Genomic DNA, 22,719 nt, shown 5'->3' on the forward strand with positions numbered 1-22,719 from the left:
TAACCACGCCACGTGCACCGACGCGCAACCTACAACGCGGCCGCAGTGGGCGTGGAAAGAAGGACGATTCGGGACACGCAGTCGCCCTGAAAACGGGGGAAAAAATCTCCATCGCCGTTGCACGGACCGACGAGCTGCCGACCCACCCATAGTTGCCCAGAGGAGCACCCCCCTGAACCCCTGAGTGGAACAGGATGGCCGGCCCTACTGCTCCAGTCCAAAGGGTGAGGAGTGGGCTAGAGCAGTCCCGGCACCTACCTCCCACCCCACCCCTCTCACCCCCGCCCTCCGACATAGAGGCTATCAAGAATGGATGGAATGTATTTCGCCCGGAGGCACTGGGCCTACAGAGCCTTAGCACGCTAACTACATCCGGATCAAGTCGTTTTGCCTTTAACTCGTACAAGCCCCCTACTTCTTCCCTCTTTCTCGCTGCACCATTTACCTCTTGCCTCGGTTGTTGTTAGCAGATCAGCTTGGAGGCTACTTTCTCCAAGTTTTCAGCGTCCTATCTTCAGCAGCTAAAGCGGGACCTGCTGGTTAAGGCTCGTGGTTGAGGCTCGTGGTGTTGAGTGTCGGCTTCTTCTACTGTGACTGGTCTAGACTCTCCTCCTCATTCAGCTCCAGCCTTCCTGTTGGCATTGCGTATTTGATCGTCGCCCGGACTGCCTTCATATCTGGTGACCAATGCCTTGTATCCGATGGCGCTTTCCCTCCCAGATAGAACGAGAGGCTTCCTCGTCTTGCCACTGTGCATTGCAGCATGTCTTCCCTCAATGATGGTCGGGTTGGGGGGAGAGGAAACAGGAAGCGGGATCGTTGTACATGCACCAGATCTCTCGGCATCGGACATATCCCTTGTCCCCGCCTCGAAGCAGGGGTAGACCCCTCGAGACAAGAAAAAAAATCCTGTCTCCAGGGATCACAGATATGCGCGAGTTACTATGTAGCGTTGGAGCAGGCTGGCACTCTGTGGTCACTTGAGTTTGCTCCTGCAAACCACAATCAGCGATGGACGTCACCCCGCAGAGTGCCCTTAGCGTAGGCTCTCGGGTTGTCATTTTGCCCGTCAATCACCACAGGGTATGTGTAAACAGAGCGGATAAAATGCAATGTTAATCTTTCCGAAGCTCCTCATGGTCATAGGCCGGGGCGCGGGCTAAGTTGACCGGTGAACGCTTGTGGTGCCACGCCTCTTACCGTGTAAGTCAGGCCGGCCAGAGACAGGGTACTAGGGGGCCCTCGACTCACCCCTGACGCTGCCTTCCAGCCGGAACATTCGAACCCTTTTTGGGTACAGCTGCACTCAGGCTTGGTCTCATCACACCTCAGCTGCCGACGTGGTCACTGGATCTGATCACCTTCCCAACGTCATCCGTTCCATACTGACAGGGGCGACACCAAAACACACGGTGCACATGGGTGCACAAGGGAGGGATAAGGGACATGCAATGTCGTCCTGTATCTGGACAAGTGGCAGAGTGCATGGGACTCCGAGGCAAGGCGGGCGAGGCGGACAAGGCCACCATCGTGGCTGGCAGAAAAATGCAGTTTGAACCCGCTGCATGCAGGGAGTGCCAGATGTACATATACCCAACGGGGTGATGAACTGCTTGGTCACCGGTGAGATTTCATGAGTACGAAATGGCTCTGTTTCGGGGAGCGCGCGGGATGGTTCTCAGCCGGTCAGCCATCAATGTCACAAAGGGGGGGTGGGCAGGAAACGGGAAGTGGGATCCTTGTGCATGCACAAGGAAAGGTAGGATTTGCCTTGGAGGAATTCGTTCAGCATACACTCGTCGGCATACACCTCATTGATCAACATAGGAAAGAGTTTGAACGCCCGGCTGTTTGATCTAGCTCAGCACGCGGACGCGACGTCGAAGGTGCTCTAAATTCCAAATAGTTCGATAACTAAACAGGAGTAGCTAAATAAGATAACCGCTCTCTCCGTGACCTGCGCGGCTGACTGCTTGTATCACGTTCTTGTCTCGCCTATGCCATGCCATTGGCTTTTTTGGTGTGTTTGTACTAGCCGCAGTCCCGTGACGAGAGCGTTATGAGATCTTCTCGTCCGCTCCGGGAAATTCCTTCCGCATTCCACGATTCCTTAGTGTCGTTTACACCTCGGTGTTTGGCAAACGCAGCTCATTGCTGTGCCCGCGTCCGCGGCCCGATTAGGAGATCCTCGTCCCAGCACCGACCCTCCCGACCCAATAAGCTGATAGTTAAGCGTAACAAGCGAGGTTTTGGTACAAAGTCCCAATACCCTAATCCGCTACACGTCAAACTCACCCCGGGGATGACCTAAGTAAAGTCCGGCACGCGGAACTGGGATTCTCGGTGCCAGGACGATCTACCAGCGGCATTTGGCTCACAGGAGCACGACCGACATGGCTCGGGAAGTGGTGGGAAGCTCGGAGGGCACATCCCCGGCTCCCTCGGCGACTGTAACGCACCCCCGTCCATTTCAATCTCTTTTCCTCTTGGGCGGATCAGCCATTGCCGATGGCGCTTCCGTATCCCCAGGCCGAGTCGAGGATGTCGAGCGGCCCGTCTCATCACTAGCAGTTGGTGGCCCCTGTCTCTGCCCGTCTCCTTGGCTTTGTGCCCATGTTGCTTTCGTATTGTCGAGATGCAGCCGCGATCGCCACGCTGAACACAGGTTAACTCGATTACCACCGGGGGGGGTGATATCTCCGGTTCCTCATCCAATCGGGCATCATCAATGCTCCTCGCTCTCCCGGACATGACACATCCCGTCACCGACTTTCTGCCCGCAACAACCTCCTGATCCCTGGAGGGGGCCTCCCCAGCTACCGCAAGGTCTCTGCGGCGTTCGCCATGATTGACTCCAGCGGCACTTTACGGCTAACCGCCGAGGTAGAAGATTTAATCTGAGGTAACGAAGTGGGGTTTCGAGCACGGTTTGGTGACGAGAACGGGTTTCTGCTTGCGGCTCCTCCGGGGCCAGCTAGTCGTGGTGTCTTAGGTGAGGAACCAAGCTCTCCTAAACTGGTGAAGCAAAAGATCCACAGCGGGAAGAAGGCGCGCCTATACGACTAAACCCGACCTTGATTTGATCAAATAGACAATTGTCCTTGCCCTAATATCGATCGCACGACGGAATTCTCATACCGCTATGTGGGCTACCTGCACCAGCATGTTCCTCCAGGCTTCCTTTGGCGTGCCGCTGCGCGGCACGGTCCCTCTTGTTGTAGGAAAGAAAGGATGTCCATGGAGTAGCCCCTTCTAATCTCCACATCGTCCATCAGAGCGAAGATGCTGTGATGTTTGCCGTAGCTTGCAAAGCACCAAATAATTGGGTCGTGAGTTGATCGTAAGACGAGACCATGAAGCCGACCAGCCCGCCTAGCGCCAGCAGGGCGAGATTTCGAAGGATCGATGGTGGAAGCCCATATGAGCCTAGGACAAGAGTAGCTGTGGGAAAGATAGCGAAAGGCCACCGGCGCAGAGTCGTCGCGCGGCTAAAAGATTCGTTGACAGAAGATGCCACGACAGCAGTTTCTTCCAAGGTATCGAGAATATCGTTGGTGATGTTGCTTACTTGTTTAAGCATACCTGAGTGATCTTCAAACTTTTCGGACAGCGTCTCAGTTGCTATAGCCAACCGGTCCATGCCGTGGTGGAGGGTTTCCTGTCGTTGGGCGAGCATGGATGCCTGTTTGTCTGACAGTTGCTTGGGAGAGTGAGCCGGCGAGCCTAGGGTTGAGGGTTGTTATAGCTTACTATCTGCTTCTGTAGAGAATTGGAGGACGTCATGGCTATAGACAACACAGCTACCAGAGCCCCCATGTCGTCGTTAACTCTTTGAGATGCGCGCTGTAGAGATTGCTCATACGCCAAGGCTAGTTGAGAATTGCTCTCCACAACATTAGCCAGCAACATTCTCAACAGCTGCTGCAGGTTGTCGGCGTGTTGGAGCCCATCCTTGATGGACTTCGAGGACTGTCTTAGTGCCAGGTCCAGGTCTCCCAAGAGGTAGCTTTCCAATTTTGCCAGTTCTTTACTCAATCGCCCGATTTGTGGCGTGAGCTGCTCGAGTCTTTCCACTGACTGGCGGGCGCGGCTATCAAGATCATTTAGCCGCTGCTGTAGCTCGGCCTCGACACTATCGGTAAGCCGAGCGATAACCTGTGTTAGTCGCTGGTAAAGCAAAATGTTTTTTGCTGCGATAGTATTAGTGGCGCTTAGTCGCTTGGGTCAACAGCACTAACCCTTCTCATGGTCCGCCCTCGCAGCCTCGCAAAAGCGTAGCGCCTTGTGGCGATAGCTGACCCAGGTATTCCAAGCCGCGTCTGATGCAGCCAGAGCTGCGAGACATAGCCCAATCTCTCCCGAGCTCACATGCAGCTGGGGTTCGTTCCTGATGGCGATTTGACTAAGCGACGGCTCCCGGAATTTTGCGCACTCCGCCGGAATCACGAAGTTTCCTCTCTCAAGATCGCAAATGGCCAGACTAGCTGCGTACGAGTCGACAAAGTCGCGCACCTTTTGTCCGCTGTCAGTGAGGATTGTCGCTTCGTCCTTGCCGTCCACTAATTCGCAGTTGTTCACCAAGAGCCGCGCCGCCACGCGGTGGCAGAGAGGATGTAACTCTAGTTCCTGAAGCTCGGTGAGCGCAACGGCATAAATATTAGGTAGACGAGAGCTCGACGGCAGCTCATCTGGCTTGTCTAAGGTTGGTACTACCAGAAGATAACTGTTAGCCGCATCCTCAAAGGTCTCACTCAACTTACCAGCCCGGCCACTTCTCCCATTTCCCCAAGTAAATCCGTTGATGCAGAGCACCAAAAGTGCTAGAATTAACGAACGGGCCTGCATCGTGACTGTTGCCCACCGAAGTTGAATTCTGAGAGGAGAGAACGAGTGGAAGACGAGGGAAGTGGGAATTGATTGTTGAAGAGACGACGCACTCTGGAAAAGGCTAAAATTCGGGTTGGGGTTATGGAAAGATTTCGGGTTTTCGTGTGTGAAAAGCAACTAAAGCCATAATGGGCGTGCCAAAAGTAGTTTCACTATACAGTGCGGTAAATTGTGTGATAGAGAGGACGGAAGGAGGGCGAGGGAGCGAGTGGGCTTTACGCACAGTCGCCTCATTTTGAAGTACTACTCCGCAGAGATTCTGAGGTGTACCGACGGAGCCAGTTGGGAGAGGATGGACTAACTCGACTGAGTACCCGGTGTCTGGTTATTATTGCTGCCTAACCTTACGGCACACTCCTCACCATTGCCATACACCCGGCTTAGCAAACCGCGGGCGCCCTCTCCCACTTCTACCCTCGACGATTGAGGATTACCTCGAAGTAAAGAGTAAAATTAGAATATTAAATACACCGACCAACTCCTCGTCCAAGCCACGGCCGCCATATTGATGTTGCTCCCCGACACCTCCAAGCCGCGAAGGAGATCAACGATCTCCTTATTCACATCGCCGCCGGCCCCACCCAGCCAGGCCTGAAGATTAGTGGCGGCCTTGGCAGAAGGTGTCGAGCCCCAGCGTCCGGATCAATTCGGAAATCTTCTTTGTTGGCACGCCGCTCGCCTCAAGATAGACGACAAGCTTCGCTCTCGACGGCGAGGTGGGGTGGATGTACTCCTTAAAGAACTTGACCATATCTATCTTGGTGAGCAGCTTGATGTGGTCCGCATCCTGGGGAGCTAGACAGGAAGGGGGCGGTTAGTCTTAGCGCAATGGCTGCGCATATAAAGGGAAAGAGTGGTGTTGTATGAACTCACCGGCGTCAAAGGCATAGCGCTCGGAGTAGATCTGGGTCCAGAGTCTGTCGCTTTCTACCATCATGGGCTTGGTCTCTCGAGAAGATGGTCGATAATGCTGCACGGGAACCTATATCACGGGACTCTTGTTTACTTACCCCTGAACCCCTTTTCCCTGTGGTCGGTCTGTTGCGGGGTTCCACATGACATCTTCCTCAGCCAAAAGCAGCGTATCCTCCAACACGCGCTTTTGGTAATTCTGGTTTGAATGGCGTCGCTTAACTCTGGCTGTAGGAAGGGTTATCCTGTAGTTAGTCGGAAGGTGTTGTGCGCATCGCCATCCTCGCGGCTTCCCCAGGACGTCTGTGGCGTTGTTAGAAATCAATAATCATGTTACGCAGATAGAGAACATGCGAAGGAGCGTCTATTACCTCTTTCAGAGTGAAAAGCGCATGTAGCTTGATTAGGCCGTGCAAGTAGCCAAAAATGATCGACACTGGCAGGTCACGCGGATTCTGGCGGAAGAGGCGAACCAGTTTCACAGTTACTTTGGTAAAACCAAACATGAACGTGGCCTCCGCTCCCAGTAGGACGTACCGATTCCTGGGCTCCCAGTTCTCCGTACCCCACCAGCACGAGAACAGCAAGAGCGGGTCGATCAGGAAGGCCAACGGGGTGGGGGTGGCGGTGTGTGCAAGATGTCCCGCCGTTGATGTTGTGCGTCGCCGAGATCTCAAAGTTCCGCCGCTCTTTGTAGGCGGCGCCGAGCCAGTTGAAGATGTGAGTCATGATATCTCCGTCGACGAGGCGCTTCACCCTTTGGCACGTCCCGACACCGCCCATATTGTTCTCTTCAAAAGGCGCCAGAAGCCACAGCATCAAGGTGGATGGCCACTCCACATCGTTGCCCGCCATAACAGTGATGGCCGTGGTGACATGGTCGTCCTCGAACGCCTTGCAAACTTGCAGTCGTTTGTTTGCCTTGTCCACGTGTAGCACTGCAATTTCCGTGGAGCCCGGATTTTGTAACGTCTCAGCCACGCGACCTAGCGCCTTATACTTGCTCCACGTAGTCACGAGCACCAGCTTGGCTGGCCGGCAGGCCAAGATGCTCTCGAGCTGGGGCCGCAGCTCCGAGAGACGGTTGTGGATGGTAGGGATGACCACCGTGACGTCGGCTGGCGTGTACCTTGGTTTTCCCCAGTTCGGTACTTTGGACTTGTATTCCAATGGCTGGCGCAGTGGACAAGCAGCCGCGGATAGCGGTGAATCCTAGTAGCGTTTGTTAGCCACCAAATCGAAAGCCCGGGGCCGGTACACACAGCACGCAGCAAAGAAGCACCGCAGTCCAGGCAAAAGAACCATACCAGAGAACTGCGTGAGTGAATGCCCAGAACTTCGTCGACCAGAGGAATTCCGGTCTGGGAAGTACGATGGATACACCAATCGCAACAGAAGCCATGGTAACACAAACAGTGAGAGCGAGCCCCTGTTAAGTCATGAGAATGTCGAGTTTATGGAATGAAGGCCGCAGAGTGAGAGACAGGGGGCGAGTAGATAAGGCAACCGCACTTCGCCGTCCCCAGTTCGCAGTTCACCCGTGTCCGACGCGGGCCGAGGTGCGGGGCGCGGCATCCTCAACCCTCCTTTTCTTCAGAATGTCGTGCAGCCACGTACGTGGGAGCTGGATCTGGTGCCAGATGACTGGCCCGACAATTCAGCCGTATAGAGATGCCGCCACTTGTCGTTACGGGGGGTTGGAAGGCTCGGGTGTGTTTGTGGATAGGAAGAACGAGAAAGTGTAGAAAATGGCTCTTTCAAAAGTTTCTAACAAGGCTAGTCTACCCGAATAGAAAACTGAAAGCCCTCTCAGTCGTTTCAGGCTACGCAACGCAGGGGCCACTCCCAGCTGGTTTCTCCATCTGCTGTCCCAGAACACGTCTTCCCATATAGGATTCCCCCGAGACTGAACCTCGAATTTCTGTCACTGGTAGGGACCTGATCCGCCAAACGCTTGCGCATGCGGTGGTTAGTTGTATCGCAAACACGCGGCATTTTTGGCCTTGGGAAAACTCAGAGCAATCTTGTCACGATGTCTCGTCGACAGAACGTATCTGGTGAGCAAGTCTGATACAAAGAGGGACATTTCCGACTTTCCAGCCGAGGGAGTAAGAAAGGCTACCCCAGCAAGCAGTATCAACTTCCAGGCGACTCGGGGCCCGTCCCTTGTTTTTACCGCCGCCGTGTATGGGTCTCTAGCCCCCTGCTGCGCCTCCAGTAGGTTGCTTTCACTTCACCAGTAAGTTTAGGTCACGGAATGGAGGAAGAATCTTACAAGGTATCATCCCTCTCTGCCCTTCGGTATTGTATCACTTGAGCCGATGGCGCCAAGAAGACAACGATCACCCCAGCGGTAGTCACCAGATATACAATCGCAGGTAGGATGAACCGTAAGCCCAGTTGTTCCGAGGCAAGGCGCATAGTGCTAAATATGGAGAGAAATCTCAAGAGTGCCTTGGCTAATGCATTGAGGGCCTCCGATTTTCCAATCGCCCTTCTCTCCCACTTCTCGGGTTGGCAGCCTATAGCGATAGAACCGGCGTACTCAACGACATGTCCTAACGAAGGCCACAACATGTCCATGACAAACTCGGCCACTAACAGCATGCATAACTGTAGCGTAGCGATGTCGACGTCGTTGGGGGAGAAATGCTTTCAGGAGAAAAAGGTTCCCGTCCGCCAGCTGCTGGCTCTTTCCTCCTCTTTACCCCACTGAATGAGGTGTGTGGTGTGGCCGCTTGCTGCTCGGCGATACTCGACTGGCTGAAATCCTGGGAAAGCCCGATTGCCTCAGGAAGTGGTGGGACACCAAATTTCAACTCCGACAGCAGCTCAGATTGAACTTCTGCTTCATGACGAGCGTGGTGAACAGTTGCAGGCGGCGGTGAAAGTGGTAGGCTGCGATATGGGGATTATCGCGTAAAATTGGGCGACAGAGATGCGCATCCGCTAGAGCTCTTCAGCTGTGATCTTGGTGATGGCTGTGGTCGATGGAAGACGCGCTGGTGGGAGGGGGGACGCGTTTTGCCACAGTGAACACCGCGGCAGGGAGCTCTGGTTTATTTTCCCCCACAGCTGAACATTCTGTGCTGCGCCCCGCTGAAAGGTTCCGCACTAGAGAAGGCACAATCTGGCGGACCGAGCACGTCCCGATGATCCGCGGTGGGAAGCCGCAGCAAGCGGGCCGGCAGGGCACGATCAATTGAACAATCGGTCGCGATGGCTTTCATGGCGCTGAAATATCCCAAGGGTTGGTTGGGTTTAGCCATCCCGGTCAGCGCCGGCAAGGCAGAGTTGTCAGGCTGCAGAAGAGGGGTTCCAGGCAGAGGGCGTGGTGAGGGCCCAACTTCGAAAACCCACTCAGCTCACCTCGTCAAAATCACACACAGGCCACCGAGCTTGACCCCACACGGAACCGACCGGCCTTCCAGGAGCCGACTCCGGCGCAATAGCCAATGAACCCACCCCGACCGCGTCGCCCAGCCACGCGGGCCGACTTCGAGATCGCCATCATCTGCGCTCTCCTAATCGAAGCCGATGCCGTCGTCGCCCTCTTCGACCACTGCTGGGACGATGACGGGCCTGTCTACGACAAAGCTGCGGGCGACCTCAACGCGTACTCCATCGGCGCCATCGGCCGCCACAACGTCGTCCCACCATGGAGTTCCGCGACACGAGTGAGCCTGCTCAAATGCACCAGCCAAACACTAACCGGAGCCCTTTCTTACTGCCGAGGCTCGTTATCGCGAAGAGAGAGATGAGATTGAAGTGGAGGCGAGTGTTTCCGTGGGCCGTGGCCGGATCTGGAAATGAAGTTCTTACAATAACTTTTTGTGGCAGACCACCCTCTTGGTGCCACCCACGCTTTTGCCAGTCATTTCGATTCTCAGAGCCTCCACTGATTCGATAGACAAACATTTTCTCTCCTGTTAACACTTTTCGTATAACACAGCGGCATGTGCTACTTAGCCCAGACGAGTTAGCAAGTTCATGGCAGACACTCAATGGAGGCTAAGGCAAACACACGTCGATTCAAATAAAAGATGGACATGAGCGGATATAGGGCTGTGTTACTGGCGGAGTGGGACCGAGGATCCGGGCTCGTTTGATTCACATCGAGAAGGAGTTCGGGTCTTTTGAGGCGTATCCGTTGAACGCGCCGTTGAACGCGCCGTTGAATGCGCCGTTGAATGCGCCGTTCTCGGCCCCACATACACCCGGCTCCAGACGTTCTTGATCTCAAGGAGATCCCCAATGATTTCGCTTGGGCGAGCCCGCTCAACGACTAGAGGTGTTGCTTCTCACGGCAATGATGCTCCTGGCTATCCGGTTGGAAGTTGGAGTGGGAGGGGCACTGAGGAAACTCAAAGCTAGGCGGGAGCTTGCACGGGGCCGGGGCCTCATCAATTTACCGCACACGATGCTTGCGCCCTTGATATTATGAGAAAGTTATTCCAGGTTGTGATTTGGAACAGGTAATGATCTTCGAAGGTGACAAGTACTTTCCCATCCCTGCCTGTTTTCTGCGATGCGTGTGTGGCGTGGTGCATGGGTAGGAACCCCTCGGACTTCGCACGCGTCCTCGATACTCTGCCAAACAATTCCTCAACTCGTAACTCCCTCGTCATTCTCCCTCACCTACACCGCACCGCTGCATGGACGGCCTTCCGTGTGTTTCTCGCCCTGTCCAATGCTATATACTCGATCTTCTGAGCAGTGCGAGCGAACCATCGAACCTACCACTCGCCGCGTCGTCACAAATCCAGTGCGCTGTCGGTTCGCGCGGCCAGCAGCTGGTCCCGATCCTCTGCAGGTCGGGAGAATTCGACTCTACCGCGTCGGAGCACACCCGCGAACCGCGTGCGCGTCTGCCGCCTCGATTTCCCAATTCCGACGAGCGAGACCAGGTACGGCAACCCTTCCACTTATTTCTTTTTCTTTTTTTTTTTTTTCCTCTGTTAAGGCGCCAGACCTAACCTGCCGCAGGAACCATCACCGAGCCGCATCCAAAAGATCGCTGCAGCCGAGATGGACGTTAGGTAAGCTTCTCCCCCGATCTGCCGACCCCGTTCTCGTGGGTCGCCCGGCGCTGACCATGAACCCGCGTGCAGCTATACCGACCCTTCCTCCCAGCGCCGCGACGGTGCACAACTTCAACCACCTATATCCGCTGTCATGGAGACCACCACGTCTAGCACGCGCGGTTCTAAGCGGGCTGGCGAGAATCACAGTCAATACAGCACGCCCAAGCGGCAACGGCCGGGCGTTCCTGAGCCTGGCCCGGGTCCCACCCCACATACCCCATCGGACACGACTCGCTCGCCCGCCTCCCCGCTCCCTGGGTCTGCCTGCGCCCAGATGCTAGTTTGTAAATCGACCCCTCGGTCTTACCCTCCCTCCCTCGACACCATCTTGGTCCGGGTATCTGCGTTCGACCCTCCCCGAGAGTGTCCGGTAGACGCCCTATCTGCCATCGTGCGCGGCGATGACATCACCCGCCCGCTCGACGATCCCGCGCGCTACCGTCTCGAAGGCCTCGTGGCCTGGTTCGGCCTCTCCGACCTACGGATCTAGTATGTCTCCCCGGCGGACGCCGACCGGCGCACCTCTTTTGCCCTCATCCCCGACGAGCGCGAATGGCGGCTGTTCCTTACTCAGCTCAAGACCTCGGGCGTCCCTCTCGACCCCAACCGCTACTACAACCCTACCTTGCCCGTGAGCATCCGTATCTGGGCGCTGCCCTCAGCTCAGACTCCTCAGGACGTTATCGCGCCGGTGTTACCTAGTGTAGAGGTCGTAGATCTCCTCACGGACGACGAACTTGATCCCTATCTACGTGATAGAGATGCTACGAACGTCCTTTCGGGTAGCGAGCCCGACCTCGCTGAGTCCGACCTCGCTGAGTCCGACCTCGTTGAGCCCGAGGACAGAGAGGCGTTCGAGCCAGGACCCATCGACCCCAGCATCGTTGAGGCGGTCCGCCGCGACATGTGCAAATTCTTCGGCATCGATCCCAGCGACGTCCTAAAGCCTGGCTTCACACATACCCCTCCGGGCATGAAGAAAGGCCTCCGGTTCCACCAGCTCTGGGCCTTTTTCTGGGTGTTCGCTAGCAAGGCGGCCCGTGGTATCGCCACTGCCCTCCTCGCTGACGAAATGGGACTCGGCAAGACGGTCATGTCCCTGGCCGTCGCCGTCCTTAGCCACCGCCTGCGCGCGCAGGCCGATCACGTCTCCCGGCACCCTGACCAGCACCTCGCAGCCGATGACGAGCGCACCAAGTGCCCGTCAGGAACCTACACTCACGGGTTCCAATGCCCCTGCGAGGCCCGGCAGCTGGTCCGCCAGGATCGCTGCCGACCTCTCGCACGGGCCTACAGTAGTGTTTGGTTCTAAGCTGATCCTGAGATCGTGGGCCTATGAGTTCTCCAAGTTCGTGGACGCCAGCCCCGACGACGGCATGATCCTCCTCACGCTGCCCGACGATCCCGCGCCTGTGCGCAGTCTCATCGCCGACATCAACATCGCCAAGCTACCCCGCGGGCCTCTTCACGAGCAGCAAGAAGCCGGGCCTGCAAGACGAAGGCGCCAGGCTCAAACCCAAGCCCGGCCAGTCTCGGTACATCCTGCTGATTCCCAACACGTCGGCCGTAAAGAGTATCGATTCGACCTTCGCCGTCACCGCCGACCGCCGCCGGCCGCCCACCGTAAGTCCAGTTCGCCGTCCAGCCGGGCAGGATCATCGTGGACGAGGCCCACTGCATCAAGGGCGAGACCACCATGCTCTGGGATCGCATCCGGCGTTGGCAGTGGCGCGCTCGGAGTCCCACTTACCTCCTTGCCCTGACGGGCACACCTATGACCCGGGACCCGGCGGACTTCGAGAGGCTGGTGGAGCACCTGAACCACCCAGGCGCCGGCTGGAGCAGCCCTCTCCGACCGCCCGCCACGTCCACGCTTCAGGCGCTCAAGCGGCTGACCTCGCATTACAACAAGACGCTCGCCCGCGGCCTCGGCGCCGCCGCCGCCGGCTCGGAATCGGAATCGGATCAGCAGCAGCAGCAGGTCTTCCTCTCCGACCTCAGCGCCCTCGTGCTCACCTTCACCCTCCGCCGCCGCCGAGACGACGTCTTTGCCGGCGCGCCGCTGTCAACCGTGCCTGTTGGTAACTTTGAACGTCGAGGACTGTCCCGTCCACGTTACGATTAGCCGCTCGTCCTCAAGCCGCTACCTGAAGCCCCCAAACGCACAGGCGCCTGCGTTGCTTGACGAGCGCCACGCCAGGTGGGAGGAGCTGCCAGAACATCGTCGAGGTACCGAGCCCACCTTCGAGCTCCTCGTCCGCCAGATCAGTGCCGGCGCCCCCAACACTAGCAGCAGCTTCCGCCTGCTCAGGCTGTGCGCCACGTTCCCAGCCCTGGCTCGCCTCCACTCCCAAGCGCCCTACTGCGATTGGAGCCTCACCGGCGAGGACTTCCGGGGCGTCTTCACTAAGGGCACCATCATGGAGGCCCGGGCCAAATCTAAGGCATGGCCCTTCTGGCGCGACATCTGCAACGGCAGCACTAAGATGGAGCAGCTCGATATACAGATCCGCAAAATGCTGGCCGACCGAGAGCCAGCGCACGGTACGAACGACGTCGTGTCCGACAAGAAGATGCTGGTCTATTCTGACTCGCCCTTCGTCGCCCACCTGGCGTTTTTATGGATCGCCAACACCTTCGACATCCCCGTCCAGATGGTTGATCGCGGCATGAGCGCGGCCAACCGCGTGGCTGCTATAGAGCCCTTCGTCACCGTCTCTCTCGACCAGCTACGGCGCGAATACTACCACCCCACGGAGTCCCCCTCTCCCCAAGTCCTAGTCACCACCGTCGGCATCATCGCCGAGGGTCTCAACCTGGCCCGGGCGAATTACCTCGTCCTGCTTGGCCCCCTTGGCACCGTCGCTAAGCAACTACAGATTGGCTGTCGTATCAACCGCGAGGGTGGGTTTTTCACCCCGCACCTGACCCTGCTTCTCGACCCGGACAATAAGGCCGAGATGGTCGTTCGCCGGCGGCAGCTGAACCGCGCCACCATCGAGACGGAGGTGTGGGGCAATACGAAGTAACGGCGACCGACTCGCCTACTTTTCTTTCTTTCTTTCTTTTTTTTTTTTCTTCTTTTTTTTTTTTTTTTTGGCGCGTGGGCATTGACACATAGGAGGATATATCGGTATTGTTTGAGTCCGGTTGCTCGGGTTCACTTGCTTTCGGGATCGGAACTCGCCGTGGTGCGGTCGAGGCACATCGCCTTTAAGGAGGGATGTGGGAGGCGCCGTCCTCATCTGCTTTTCCTATTCCGTCTCTCCTATTCCAGAGCCGCGCCATAATGTGTATCGAGGTTCCGAGGGCGCCTGGTGAATGTTTGATTACCGGCGGACATGGTTGACTCGGACGTGGTTATTCGGAGGAGTTCATTGTTGGGTTGACCAGCTCGGGTTTGCCGTGTCAAGGTCAGAGGCCGGCTGCCTTATGATAGTCTTGCTTGTCAGGTAACATAGGGAACTAATCTCACTCAACGTGCTCATTGCATATGTCTATATTCCCTAATCGATTGACCGAGCACCGCGAACCAACCGAACAGCTACTTGGCGACCGTATGTAAGCAAGCCAGGCTAAGCAAAGACCCGAGATACCCCCCTCATTGGCGGCGGTTCCAGTCGCTGCTAGATCGGGGTACGGCAGCGGAACTCGGTTCCTTGTTTCTTGTCTCCCGAGGGGCCCAGCGGGCGGGCGTACATAAAAAAGAACCTGCCTACCAAGGGCGTCAATTGAGATATCCCAGAGATCGAGTAACAAGACACGGGAATACAGGATACGAGATTGGAGATACAGGAGCGGGAGGGCAATTATACTATGGCGGGGGATAAAACAAGCGAGGCAACAGGAGGGAAGACTAGTTTTAAAACTGGAGGGAATGAAGACCATAAGCGAGGGAGAGAAGATACCGCAATTGGCGTCCAGGTTTGGGGCGCCTCAGGTTTCTTGTGACCGGCAACTTATGGAACTGGCTTGGCCGCACGAGATGGGGACCGAATCGGCATCAGTCACATTCGCGGCGTGCGCGGCGGGTCGAGGGTCGAAGCTGAACAGACGGTGCAAAGCGGGATAAATGTCGCTGATGCCCCACGTGGGGCTTGACTGATGACGGCTTGTGCTGTTCAGGGGGGGGGATATTTCAACATCTTACGACATGAAAGAAGTCTTCATTAGAAAACTTGCCCTTGGGCTGTGGTTCCCTCTTGTCGAACGCCGCGAAGCGCGTCTTGCCCCGCTTTGAACGATGGCGGGCAGAACCAGCCTGCTTTTTGGCATGCCAAATAACGAACTTCTTTGATCAAATACGCCGGACACCCTTCTTAGTCGACAGGATCAGCGCTGTCAACAAGTCAAGTCAAGTCAAGTCTGGCCTCGGACTTGACTTGACTTGACGAATTTGAGCCGGACTTGACTTGACGAATTTTGAGCCGGACTTGACTTGATCATGCCGCCGACTTGACTTGACTTAGAAGACTGGCCAAGAAAGACCTCGGATACGGTTATTCCAAACCCGAAATAGATACAAGTACAAGATGGGGCCCCCCAAAAATTGTCATGAGGCCACAACGCTCCCCAAATAGTTCCCCACGCGCCCAATTTCGTACACATTGAAGTTCTGATAACGTATTGTCGCTAAGGGAGTGTCGTTGTGACCCTATCGCGAGCTTTGCGAGGCTGAAGGTCAGCTCATATTTCCGTTGCACAGGGAGGTATTGAAAGTATTTCGAGCGCCATTCTCGCGAGGCGTGGGTATTCGTCTGTCCGGGCCAGCCACCATTGGGCTGGGTCGTCAACGGGGTGCACAGGTCCCCGTAAGTACTCCCCAACCTCATCCACAATACCGCTGGCAACTGGGGCATCGTAGAAGCTATCTCCAAAGCCAGGTACTTGCTCTGGGGTGCATGGGCGTGCCAGGGGCTCGACTGCTGGGTAGTACGTATCAAAGTAAGCCACAAACCGCCGCTGGATGTCTAATATCCTCTGGTCGTTGCCTTCGTAGAATAGCCTCACCCACTTCATCCTGCGGCCCGGATGCAAAATAAGAGCTGCCCAATAAGCAGGGGTCTCGTCAAGCATCTTCAGATACTTCTCAAACTTGTCAATGGCGTATTGAAGGCTGGATTGAAGACTCGAGAAGGAAGGCACCTCGAGATCATCGTGAAGAGGATTCCCAAGCTCGATACAGAGGCCCTGCTGCCTAGGAGCGGTAACTGGGTTGCGGAGCCCGATCCCGGGGAGGTCGACTTCGTAATCAGCAAACCGGGCAGGCACGCGACGAATCCGGCGCGGGTGTTGCTGTGCCGTAGCCGGTCTAGGAGGCGAGAATGCCGGGAGCTGACCCGCGGGCCGCTCGTTGTTGGGCGGAAATACAGAGCTATCGAGGCCTCCCGAACGCTCAAACTCCGCGCTGTATCCTCGGTGTAGATGTTTGAGATCCCGGCGAAGGCTGAAGATGTGGGTGACAACGTCACAAAGATTGGGCTTCCTTCCCTCGAACTTTTTCGTGATAACCTTGAACGGGGCCAACAGAGCTTTGATCTCTGTCAGAACTGCCCAATCCTCGGAAGACAGTACAGCTTCGTCGCTGAGATCCCCTAAACGATTATACCGGGCGCTGAACTTGGTGAGCGGATCGCGAAGAGGGCGCGCTCAATCATATGGTATACCGAGTGCCAGCGGGTATCGTTGTCAGCCTTCAGCCGAAGGTTTCGAATTGCAGGGTCAACTAGAATAGCGCCAATTTCTTCTCCTTCTGCCTCGGTGAGCTTGCCTATGGAGAGAACATCAAATCAGCACTTGATATAATGTACTTATTGGGGGAGAGAGGGCTATTACCTTCTGTAAAGTCTGACGAAAGCGTCCCTGCGCTGGGGCGTACGGCGGGCGAAGTGTACAAGGTAGTGTAGCTTACCCACTGGCCCAGTTTCTCGCCATGCGTTGAGAAGCTCCCTCTCCTGTTCCGCAGAAAGTCGCTCATCTGAGTCCCTCTGCCAATCTCCTGATTACTTCCTTGTTTTCGCCGTCAAGGAAAGCTCTGGCAACAAGGTTCAAGATGTGGCCCACGCAGCGCACTCGCTTGAGAGACTGAATGAGATCAAGTTGCTGCGTGGAAAGATGTGGGTTGAAGTGCCGGAGAAGTTCGGTGACGCACGTATCGTTGTTTTCCGCGTTGTCGGCTTGGAAAACCCCTAATTTAGCTTGGAAGCCAAAGCACTCAACCACCTCAACCACTCCTTTGGCGAGGTTTTCGCCATTGTGAGTGCCCTTAATCCTTGGGAGGGCCAGTAAGCGGGTGTTAAAGTTCCCTGCAGCATCGAAATAGTGTGCAACGACAGCGAAAAACGCGGCAGTTCCGGGGGACGACCATCCGTCAAAGGAGATGTGGATTGGATTGGGTGTGGATGTGATTTCGGCTCTGAGGGCATCAAAATACAGGTTGTACTGGATTTTCAGCCAGTTACGCGTGGTGACATGGCTTCTCGGAAGGAGGTGGTCGGCCTGTGTTGGATTGAGAATAGAAAGCAGGCTCCGGAAGTGCTGGTGTTCAACCACGGAAAATGGGATATCCGAATCGGAAACCCACTTGATTAGGAGCTCTTGGAAGAGGTCTCTGGTCTTTGCGGGAGGGGGGAGCTTCCTCTTCTTGGTGGTTCGAGCTTGCAAGAGCTCATCAATCGCCAGCGACGATCTCTTGCCCGCAGTGTTTGCAGGTAGAAGCTCGCCGTCTTTCGTAATACCGTGTTTTTGTCGGAGGTGTTTGGCTGGCGAAGTTGTTGCCGCCGCGTCAAAGATGTTGTAGCACTTGTGGCAAGCCCAGAATTTGCCGTCCGTGGAGGTCGAGTCACCTTCCGTGAGCCGTAGAAGCAGTGTGCCGTGCGCGTTGACCCAGGAAGGTCCGTCCTTCAGCTTGAAGTGCGCGCGGAGCTGGTAAAACCGTTTGTCGGGACCCTGAATCTTTGGGTATAGCTTAGGATTGAGGGGGAGGTCGGTGATGGCTTTCGCATCGCGAATCTGCTCCTCGAGGTTCTTCTTGGTGCGCCCGGCACAGCCGAGCGCGTTAAACGCGTTGGACGCGTTGGGGGGCGAGGAGATATCGTAATTGATCTTCGGCGCAATGGAAATATCGTCAGAATCGGGAACTGCGGAGGCGGTATTGTCGGTAAGGGTGAGAGCCATTCCGGGAGGATTGCAGGCGGGAAGAGTGGATTTCGAGCGTTGTTCGAATACCAGTGAGCAACTCCGTTCATCCGTTGATCGTGTGTATCAACCTCGCCAAGAGACAGGCTCGCAGGAGTTTCGGGCTGAAAAGGTGGGTAAAACACTTTCTTTTGGGCATGTTCAGACTTCAAACTCGGGCGAGAAGCTCCGTGGACAACGAAAACCTGGGCGAATCTACGACACATAACCCTAACCCTACTAAGTGTCAAGTCTGTCAAGCCTCGAAAAATCCAGACTTGACTTGGTAGACTTGACTTGCTGACAGCGCTGGCGGGCGGGGTGGATCAACAACGGTCGGCGGGAAAATACAACACGCAGCTGACTGACCGAAGGAAAGCCTGGAGAGGGTAGCAAGAAACAACAATGGTATGTGGGAGGAGAGAAGGCTCGGTTGTGTTTGCTAACCTGGTGGGTGCGGTGTGGTTGTCTGGCCACAAAGTCCCGTGGCGGAGAGCCCCACTTTCATTCAGCGTTGAGCGGAGCTCTGATAACCATTGAAACCAACCATAGGCCGCTATTTCTGTGGCTTTTCAAGGTGCATCCAGTGGCCGCGAACCCGTTGCAAATGCGACCCTGGCACACTCGCATCCTTTTCGAACGACGATCATCTCGATCCTTGAACCGACCGACCACCGCACCTTCCAAGAACACATCGCGCATCACCTAAACTAAGATTACCTGACCTCCATTATTATCTCCCTTTACAAATTGAATCCCAGAGTTATTTATCGTTGTGCTTCTCTATAATTAAGTTCTTTGGGGAGGTGGGCACTCGGAGCGAGCATCAATTGATGCAAAACAGAGCATTCGTCTTGAAATACTATTAGTAGCGTTGGAATATTTTTCGATTTTCTAAAATCTATCAAGATATATCACAGGTCGTGGACAGCTTCACTCAACAGTTCAAGACCTCGGAGTTGCAGAGTCGCAGGTGCCGTTCGAGACGTCCTGGTCGAAATAGAGCAGGCGAACTACAAAAGTACTCACTACGACGGGTATGATGCCGCCGTTCAGCTCAAAGGCTTGGCTGCGCCGCCCGAGGTAGAGGAGTACTGGGACGACGAAGAGGAGAAGGTGCCCTACGAGCAGGGCTACATTCCGGTCCATTCCTACCGATCGCATACTGATAACACCACGGGCGGCCCCACGACTCTACTCGCGCCGTGTGTCACAGCTGGCGTCGAAGAGGAGTTGAAGATGGCGAAGGCGTACGTCACAGCCCATCAGATAGAGGAGGAAAGTAAGGAAGAAGAATGGGATGTCAGGATGGTTGCCGAGTACGGCAACGAGATTTTCGCATACATGCGAGACCTCGAGGCACGGATGCTTCCGAACGCCCACTACATGGACAACCAAACCGAGATCCAGTGGCCTATGCGCTCTGTCCTCATGGACTGGCTGGTTCAGGTTCACCATATGTTCTGCCTCCTTCCCGAGACGCTTTTTCTCGCCGTCAACTACATCGATCGCTTCCTCTCAGTCAAGGCCGTTCCTCTCGGAAAGCTCCAGCTGGTCGGCGCCACCGCTCTTTTTGTGGCGGCTAAGTACGAAGATATCGACTGTCCGTCAGTTCAGACATCGTCTATATGGTGGGTTTGGGCTATAGCGTACATGAGATTCCCCAGGCTGCGCGTTTCATGCTTAGCATGTTGCACTTCGAGCTAGGGTGGCCCAGTCCCAGCTTCCTCTACTGTATTCGCAAGCTATCCTGGATGAGCGTTTTGTGAGCAGCCCTTCCGGCTTCCTAGCGGCTGGAGCGCACTTGTGCAACGTAGGTTTGCTTCTACCAGCCCTTGTCGCTAAAGATGTCTAACCCCGGCAGGGTACTCTATCCGGGATCCCGGCTGCTTTTTATCGCACATATCCGCCTTGGGCCTGCCGTCCGTTATCGCCCGGCGACGGTAAACAGCACGGTGCCAGATGACATCGCCAGTATCCAAACCACCATCCAGACCACGGCTACCGCAACTGTCAAGCGGCACAGATCCACTTGACCATGGTCGGCACTGCCCTGCTGTCTTGGTGTTCGTCAAAGATTAGAGTTGACTTGAAGGTGGCATCTGACATCACACAAGGCCTGCCTCCTGCCACCCAGTATAAGTGGGCTGCGGCGCCCTGAAGTTCCTAGTCTTGCACATGCCCCTTATCATAGCGTGCTAAGAGCAGTACCCTCCTCCCAGCTGGCTGATTATCGGGACATCAAGAAAGAAACAGGCAGCCAATAAGAGGTTTATCCCTTTTCTCGTCCGGTTTTCTTCGTTTCCCTCTTGCACTTCTATATCCCCCCGCTCTCTCCTCACTCTCTCCCCCTCCCATCTCCAGAATTCCTCTTCTGGTTTCCTTTTTTCAAGCTCGCAACCCAACTCCGCCATCCGCGGTAATTTCTTCTTGCCTCTCTTCTCTTCGCTTTCAAACAGCTTCATCACACAAGCAACAATGGCTGGCTCTCATTCGGATAGCGACAGCTCCTCCAGCAGTGACGACGAGAGCGTCGTCGGCTTCGGAGGCGCGCCTCTCTACGCCTGGTGTCCGGAGAGACGCGCCTCGCGCGCAGAGGAAAACAAGGATTTTTCTTCCCACGCCCAGCCCAGTGTCCCGCGACTAGAGGATTCCATTGGTAAGAACCTCACGGTCGAGTCGGCTGTCGATAAAGAGCGAGACCCCAGAACGCCGTCAGACCAGGCGATTCAGACTCCAGCGCCGATCAAGCCGCGTCGGTCATTCTCCAAGTCGACTCTGCGGGCTGCGGCCAAAGCATTCGCCCACCCGACCGCCACCTCGGCCGATGGTGCCGCGCCCTCTCTGAGCCTATCCGCCTATCCAGGCCCCGCCCCCCATATTCTTCGCAGCGTCAAGGCAGCCTTCCCATGCTTGCTTCTTCTTCTACATCGGCTTCCCAGCCGCAAAGTCGCTCGCTCATCCCGGGCTCTACTACCCATTCGTTCATCAGCGCTATGCAGGCCATGAGCCTCAACGCGGAAGAGGATGATCTCCATCCCTTCCAAAAGGTAAAGTCATCCAAGCCTATCTCAATTCTCCCGTTCCTTCTCTTCTTCCATCCATGCTAACAACCATCGACATCAGACTCATCGCGGCCAGACTTGCAAACTGCAGGCGCGCATCTGGGGCCTTCGCCAGGGCATGTATAGCCAGAATGAGATCCCGCCCGAGTTCCTCAAGTCATTCGACTATGACGTGCAAGAGCTCATGAGCAACACGGTCAAGATGAATCAGGCCGTCGACCGCCTGACTGCCGAGCTCAAGAAGGCGCTTACTGAGCAGGGACGCGTCCGCACCCTCGAGTCTACCATCCGCAACCTCGAGGCCGATCTTAGCGATTGGAAGTCACGCTCGCAGAACGCCGAGAAAACCCTGTCCTGCATTGCCGGGCGCAGCGACGAGGACGTGAGGACTATTCAAGTATGCCACTCATCTCATGTTCTTTGAAGTGGAGGAGTAGCTGATAGCGAATCACAGTTTCTCAAGGAGCAACTCCGCCAGAATGAAATGACTCGGACGGTAAGTACTTTCCTTCCATCTCACGCGATTGTTTGTTTTCTCTTTTCAGTAAAACATTATTTGCTAACAACAACCACCAGATCCTCCAGGAACAAGTCAACGGCAAACGGAATCTGTGGCTCAACGTCCACAGCGAGCCTCAGGACCGAGCTGCCGCTCTAGATACACTCGCCCGTTCTTCGACCCCCCTCAGCGGTCAAACCTTTGCTTTGCCCCCGACCGAGCAATCTTATGCCTCGAGTATCAGGTCCCCCCCTCCTAGTCTCCACTCGAGCAGCTCTCATATTGCCAATGGCCACCCCAGCATGGACCGCTCGGGCAGCTGTGCCTTTGGTAATGTAAACACCAGCGGGCTCTACTACAGCGGTGTCCCTCAGGGCCATGGCGGCCCCTTTGTCGGATATTCTCCCTTCCAGCCTATCCCCCAATCGCACTCCGGGCCCGTTGTCTACCACGGCGGCCACTCTCTTCACCAGCGCCGCCCGTCCAACACCACGGCCGCCAGCGGCCGTTCGGGCGTCGGCTACGCCGCGGTCAGCCGCCAATCGAGCGTCCCCCCCGTCCGCCCGGCTTCCGGCCCTAGACGGAACCCGAGGGCGCCCACTACCATGATCACCGAGACGGGAAGCCCCAAGGAGCGGAAGCGGGCCACGCCGGGCTCGCTCGTCAGGGCTGACCTCGAAGGGTCCGACTTGCTGATGTCCTGGGCCGACGAGTTCCAGTCGCTCTTCGCGCTGATCTACGGCTTCTGCGCGTCCTACTTTGATGACTTGCCGCCCATGAACGAGGGCTGGAAGCGGCAGCTCCAGTCCGAGGCCAACGGCCACCTCTGGGACTACATCTGCAAGATCTGCCACAGCAACCATGAGCAGACCCGCGGCGAGAACGCCATGCGTTTGCTGAACAACCGCAACTCCCGCCCCTACCTCATGCAGCGCCTCATCCTGCAGCACATCATAGTCTTCATTTGCAGCTCCGAGGGCTGGAAGGACTACTCGGAGGACGTCGACGAGGAGATGGAGAAGCTGGAGATGCGTTTGAAGAAGATGGATCGTGAGTGTCCCCCCCCCCCCCGCCCCTTCATCCACCAAAACCCCCA

At 56.0% G+C, this 22,719-nt stretch overlaps 7 protein-coding genes across 7 annotated transcripts in view; 3 read left to right on the top strand and 4 right to left on the bottom strand.

The window, feature by feature from the left end:
- Positions 1-3,271: 3,271 nt before the first annotated feature.
- CHGG_03569 (uncharacterized protein) lies at positions 3,272-4,845 on the bottom strand (the record flags this gene model as incomplete). Its single annotated transcript, XM_001230084.1, has 5 exons — positions 3,272-3,426; positions 3,583-3,682; positions 3,751-3,992; positions 4,239-4,709; positions 4,761-4,845. 5 exons carry the CDS (start codon positions 4,843-4,845, stop codon positions 3,272-3,274), a joined length of 1,053 nt encoding a protein of 350 aa, XP_001230085.1.
- Positions 4,846-5,485: 640 nt separating this feature from the next.
- CHGG_03570 (uncharacterized protein) lies at positions 5,486-7,201 on the bottom strand (the record flags this gene model as incomplete). The annotated part of the gene is made up of 5 exons (XM_001230085.1): positions 5,486-5,682; positions 5,761-5,814; positions 5,898-6,027; positions 6,337-7,011; positions 7,172-7,201. 5 exons carry the CDS (start codon positions 7,199-7,201, stop codon positions 5,486-5,488), a joined length of 1,086 nt encoding a protein of 361 aa, XP_001230086.1.
- A 2,122-nt stretch (positions 7,202-9,323) lies between these two features.
- Positions 9,324-9,717, bottom strand: CHGG_03571 (uncharacterized protein; the record flags this gene model as incomplete). The annotated part of the gene is made up of 2 exons (XM_001230086.1): positions 9,324-9,482; positions 9,622-9,717. The coding sequence occupies 2 exons, from the start codon at positions 9,715-9,717 to the stop codon at positions 9,324-9,326; spliced, it is 255 nt and encodes an 84-aa protein (XP_001230087.1).
- Positions 9,718-10,111: 394 nt separating this feature from the next.
- Positions 10,112-13,912, top strand: CHGG_03572 (uncharacterized protein; the record flags this gene model as incomplete). Its single annotated transcript, XM_001230087.1, has 8 exons — positions 10,112-10,128; positions 10,517-10,706; positions 10,786-10,838; positions 10,911-11,274; positions 11,374-12,138; positions 12,224-12,449; positions 12,512-12,927; positions 12,983-13,912. 8 exons carry the CDS (start codon positions 10,112-10,114, stop codon positions 13,910-13,912), a joined length of 2,961 nt encoding a protein of 986 aa, XP_001230088.1.
- Positions 13,913-15,569: 1,657 nt separating this feature from the next.
- On the bottom strand, positions 15,570-18,059 carry CHGG_03573 (uncharacterized protein; the record flags this gene model as incomplete). Its single annotated transcript, XM_001230088.1, has 4 exons — positions 15,570-16,432; positions 16,492-16,653; positions 16,795-16,837; positions 16,890-18,059. The coding sequence occupies 4 exons, from the start codon at positions 18,057-18,059 to the stop codon at positions 15,570-15,572; spliced, it is 2,238 nt and encodes a 745-aa protein (XP_001230089.1).
- Positions 18,060-18,464: 405 nt separating this feature from the next.
- CHGG_03574 (uncharacterized protein) lies at positions 18,465-19,828 on the top strand (the record flags this gene model as incomplete). Its single annotated transcript, XM_001230089.1, has 3 exons — positions 18,465-18,467; positions 18,969-19,645; positions 19,708-19,828. The coding sequence occupies 3 exons, from the start codon at positions 18,465-18,467 to the stop codon at positions 19,826-19,828; spliced, it is 801 nt and encodes a 266-aa protein (XP_001230090.1).
- Positions 19,829-20,537: 709 nt separating this feature from the next.
- Positions 20,538-22,719, top strand: part of CHGG_03575 (uncharacterized protein) — a gene marked incomplete at both ends in the record, with an annotated part of 2,735 nt that continues 553 nt past the window's right edge. Inside the window, 4 exons of the mRNA XM_001230090.1 lie at positions 20,538-21,008; positions 21,186-21,521; positions 21,579-21,620; positions 21,701-22,673. Coding sequence (XP_001230091.1) covers positions 20,538-21,008; positions 21,186-21,521; positions 21,579-21,620; positions 21,701-22,673 — 1,822 coding nt within the window. The remainder of the gene's footprint in view (positions 21,009-21,185; positions 21,522-21,578; positions 21,621-21,700; positions 22,674-22,719) is intronic.

This window comes from Chaetomium globosum, genomic scaffold (genome assembly GCF_000143365.1).
Source record: "Chaetomium globosum CBS 148.51 scaffold_2 genomic scaffold, whole genome shotgun sequence".
NCBI lineage: Eukaryota > Fungi > Ascomycota > Sordariomycetes > Sordariales > Chaetomiaceae > Chaetomium > Chaetomium globosum.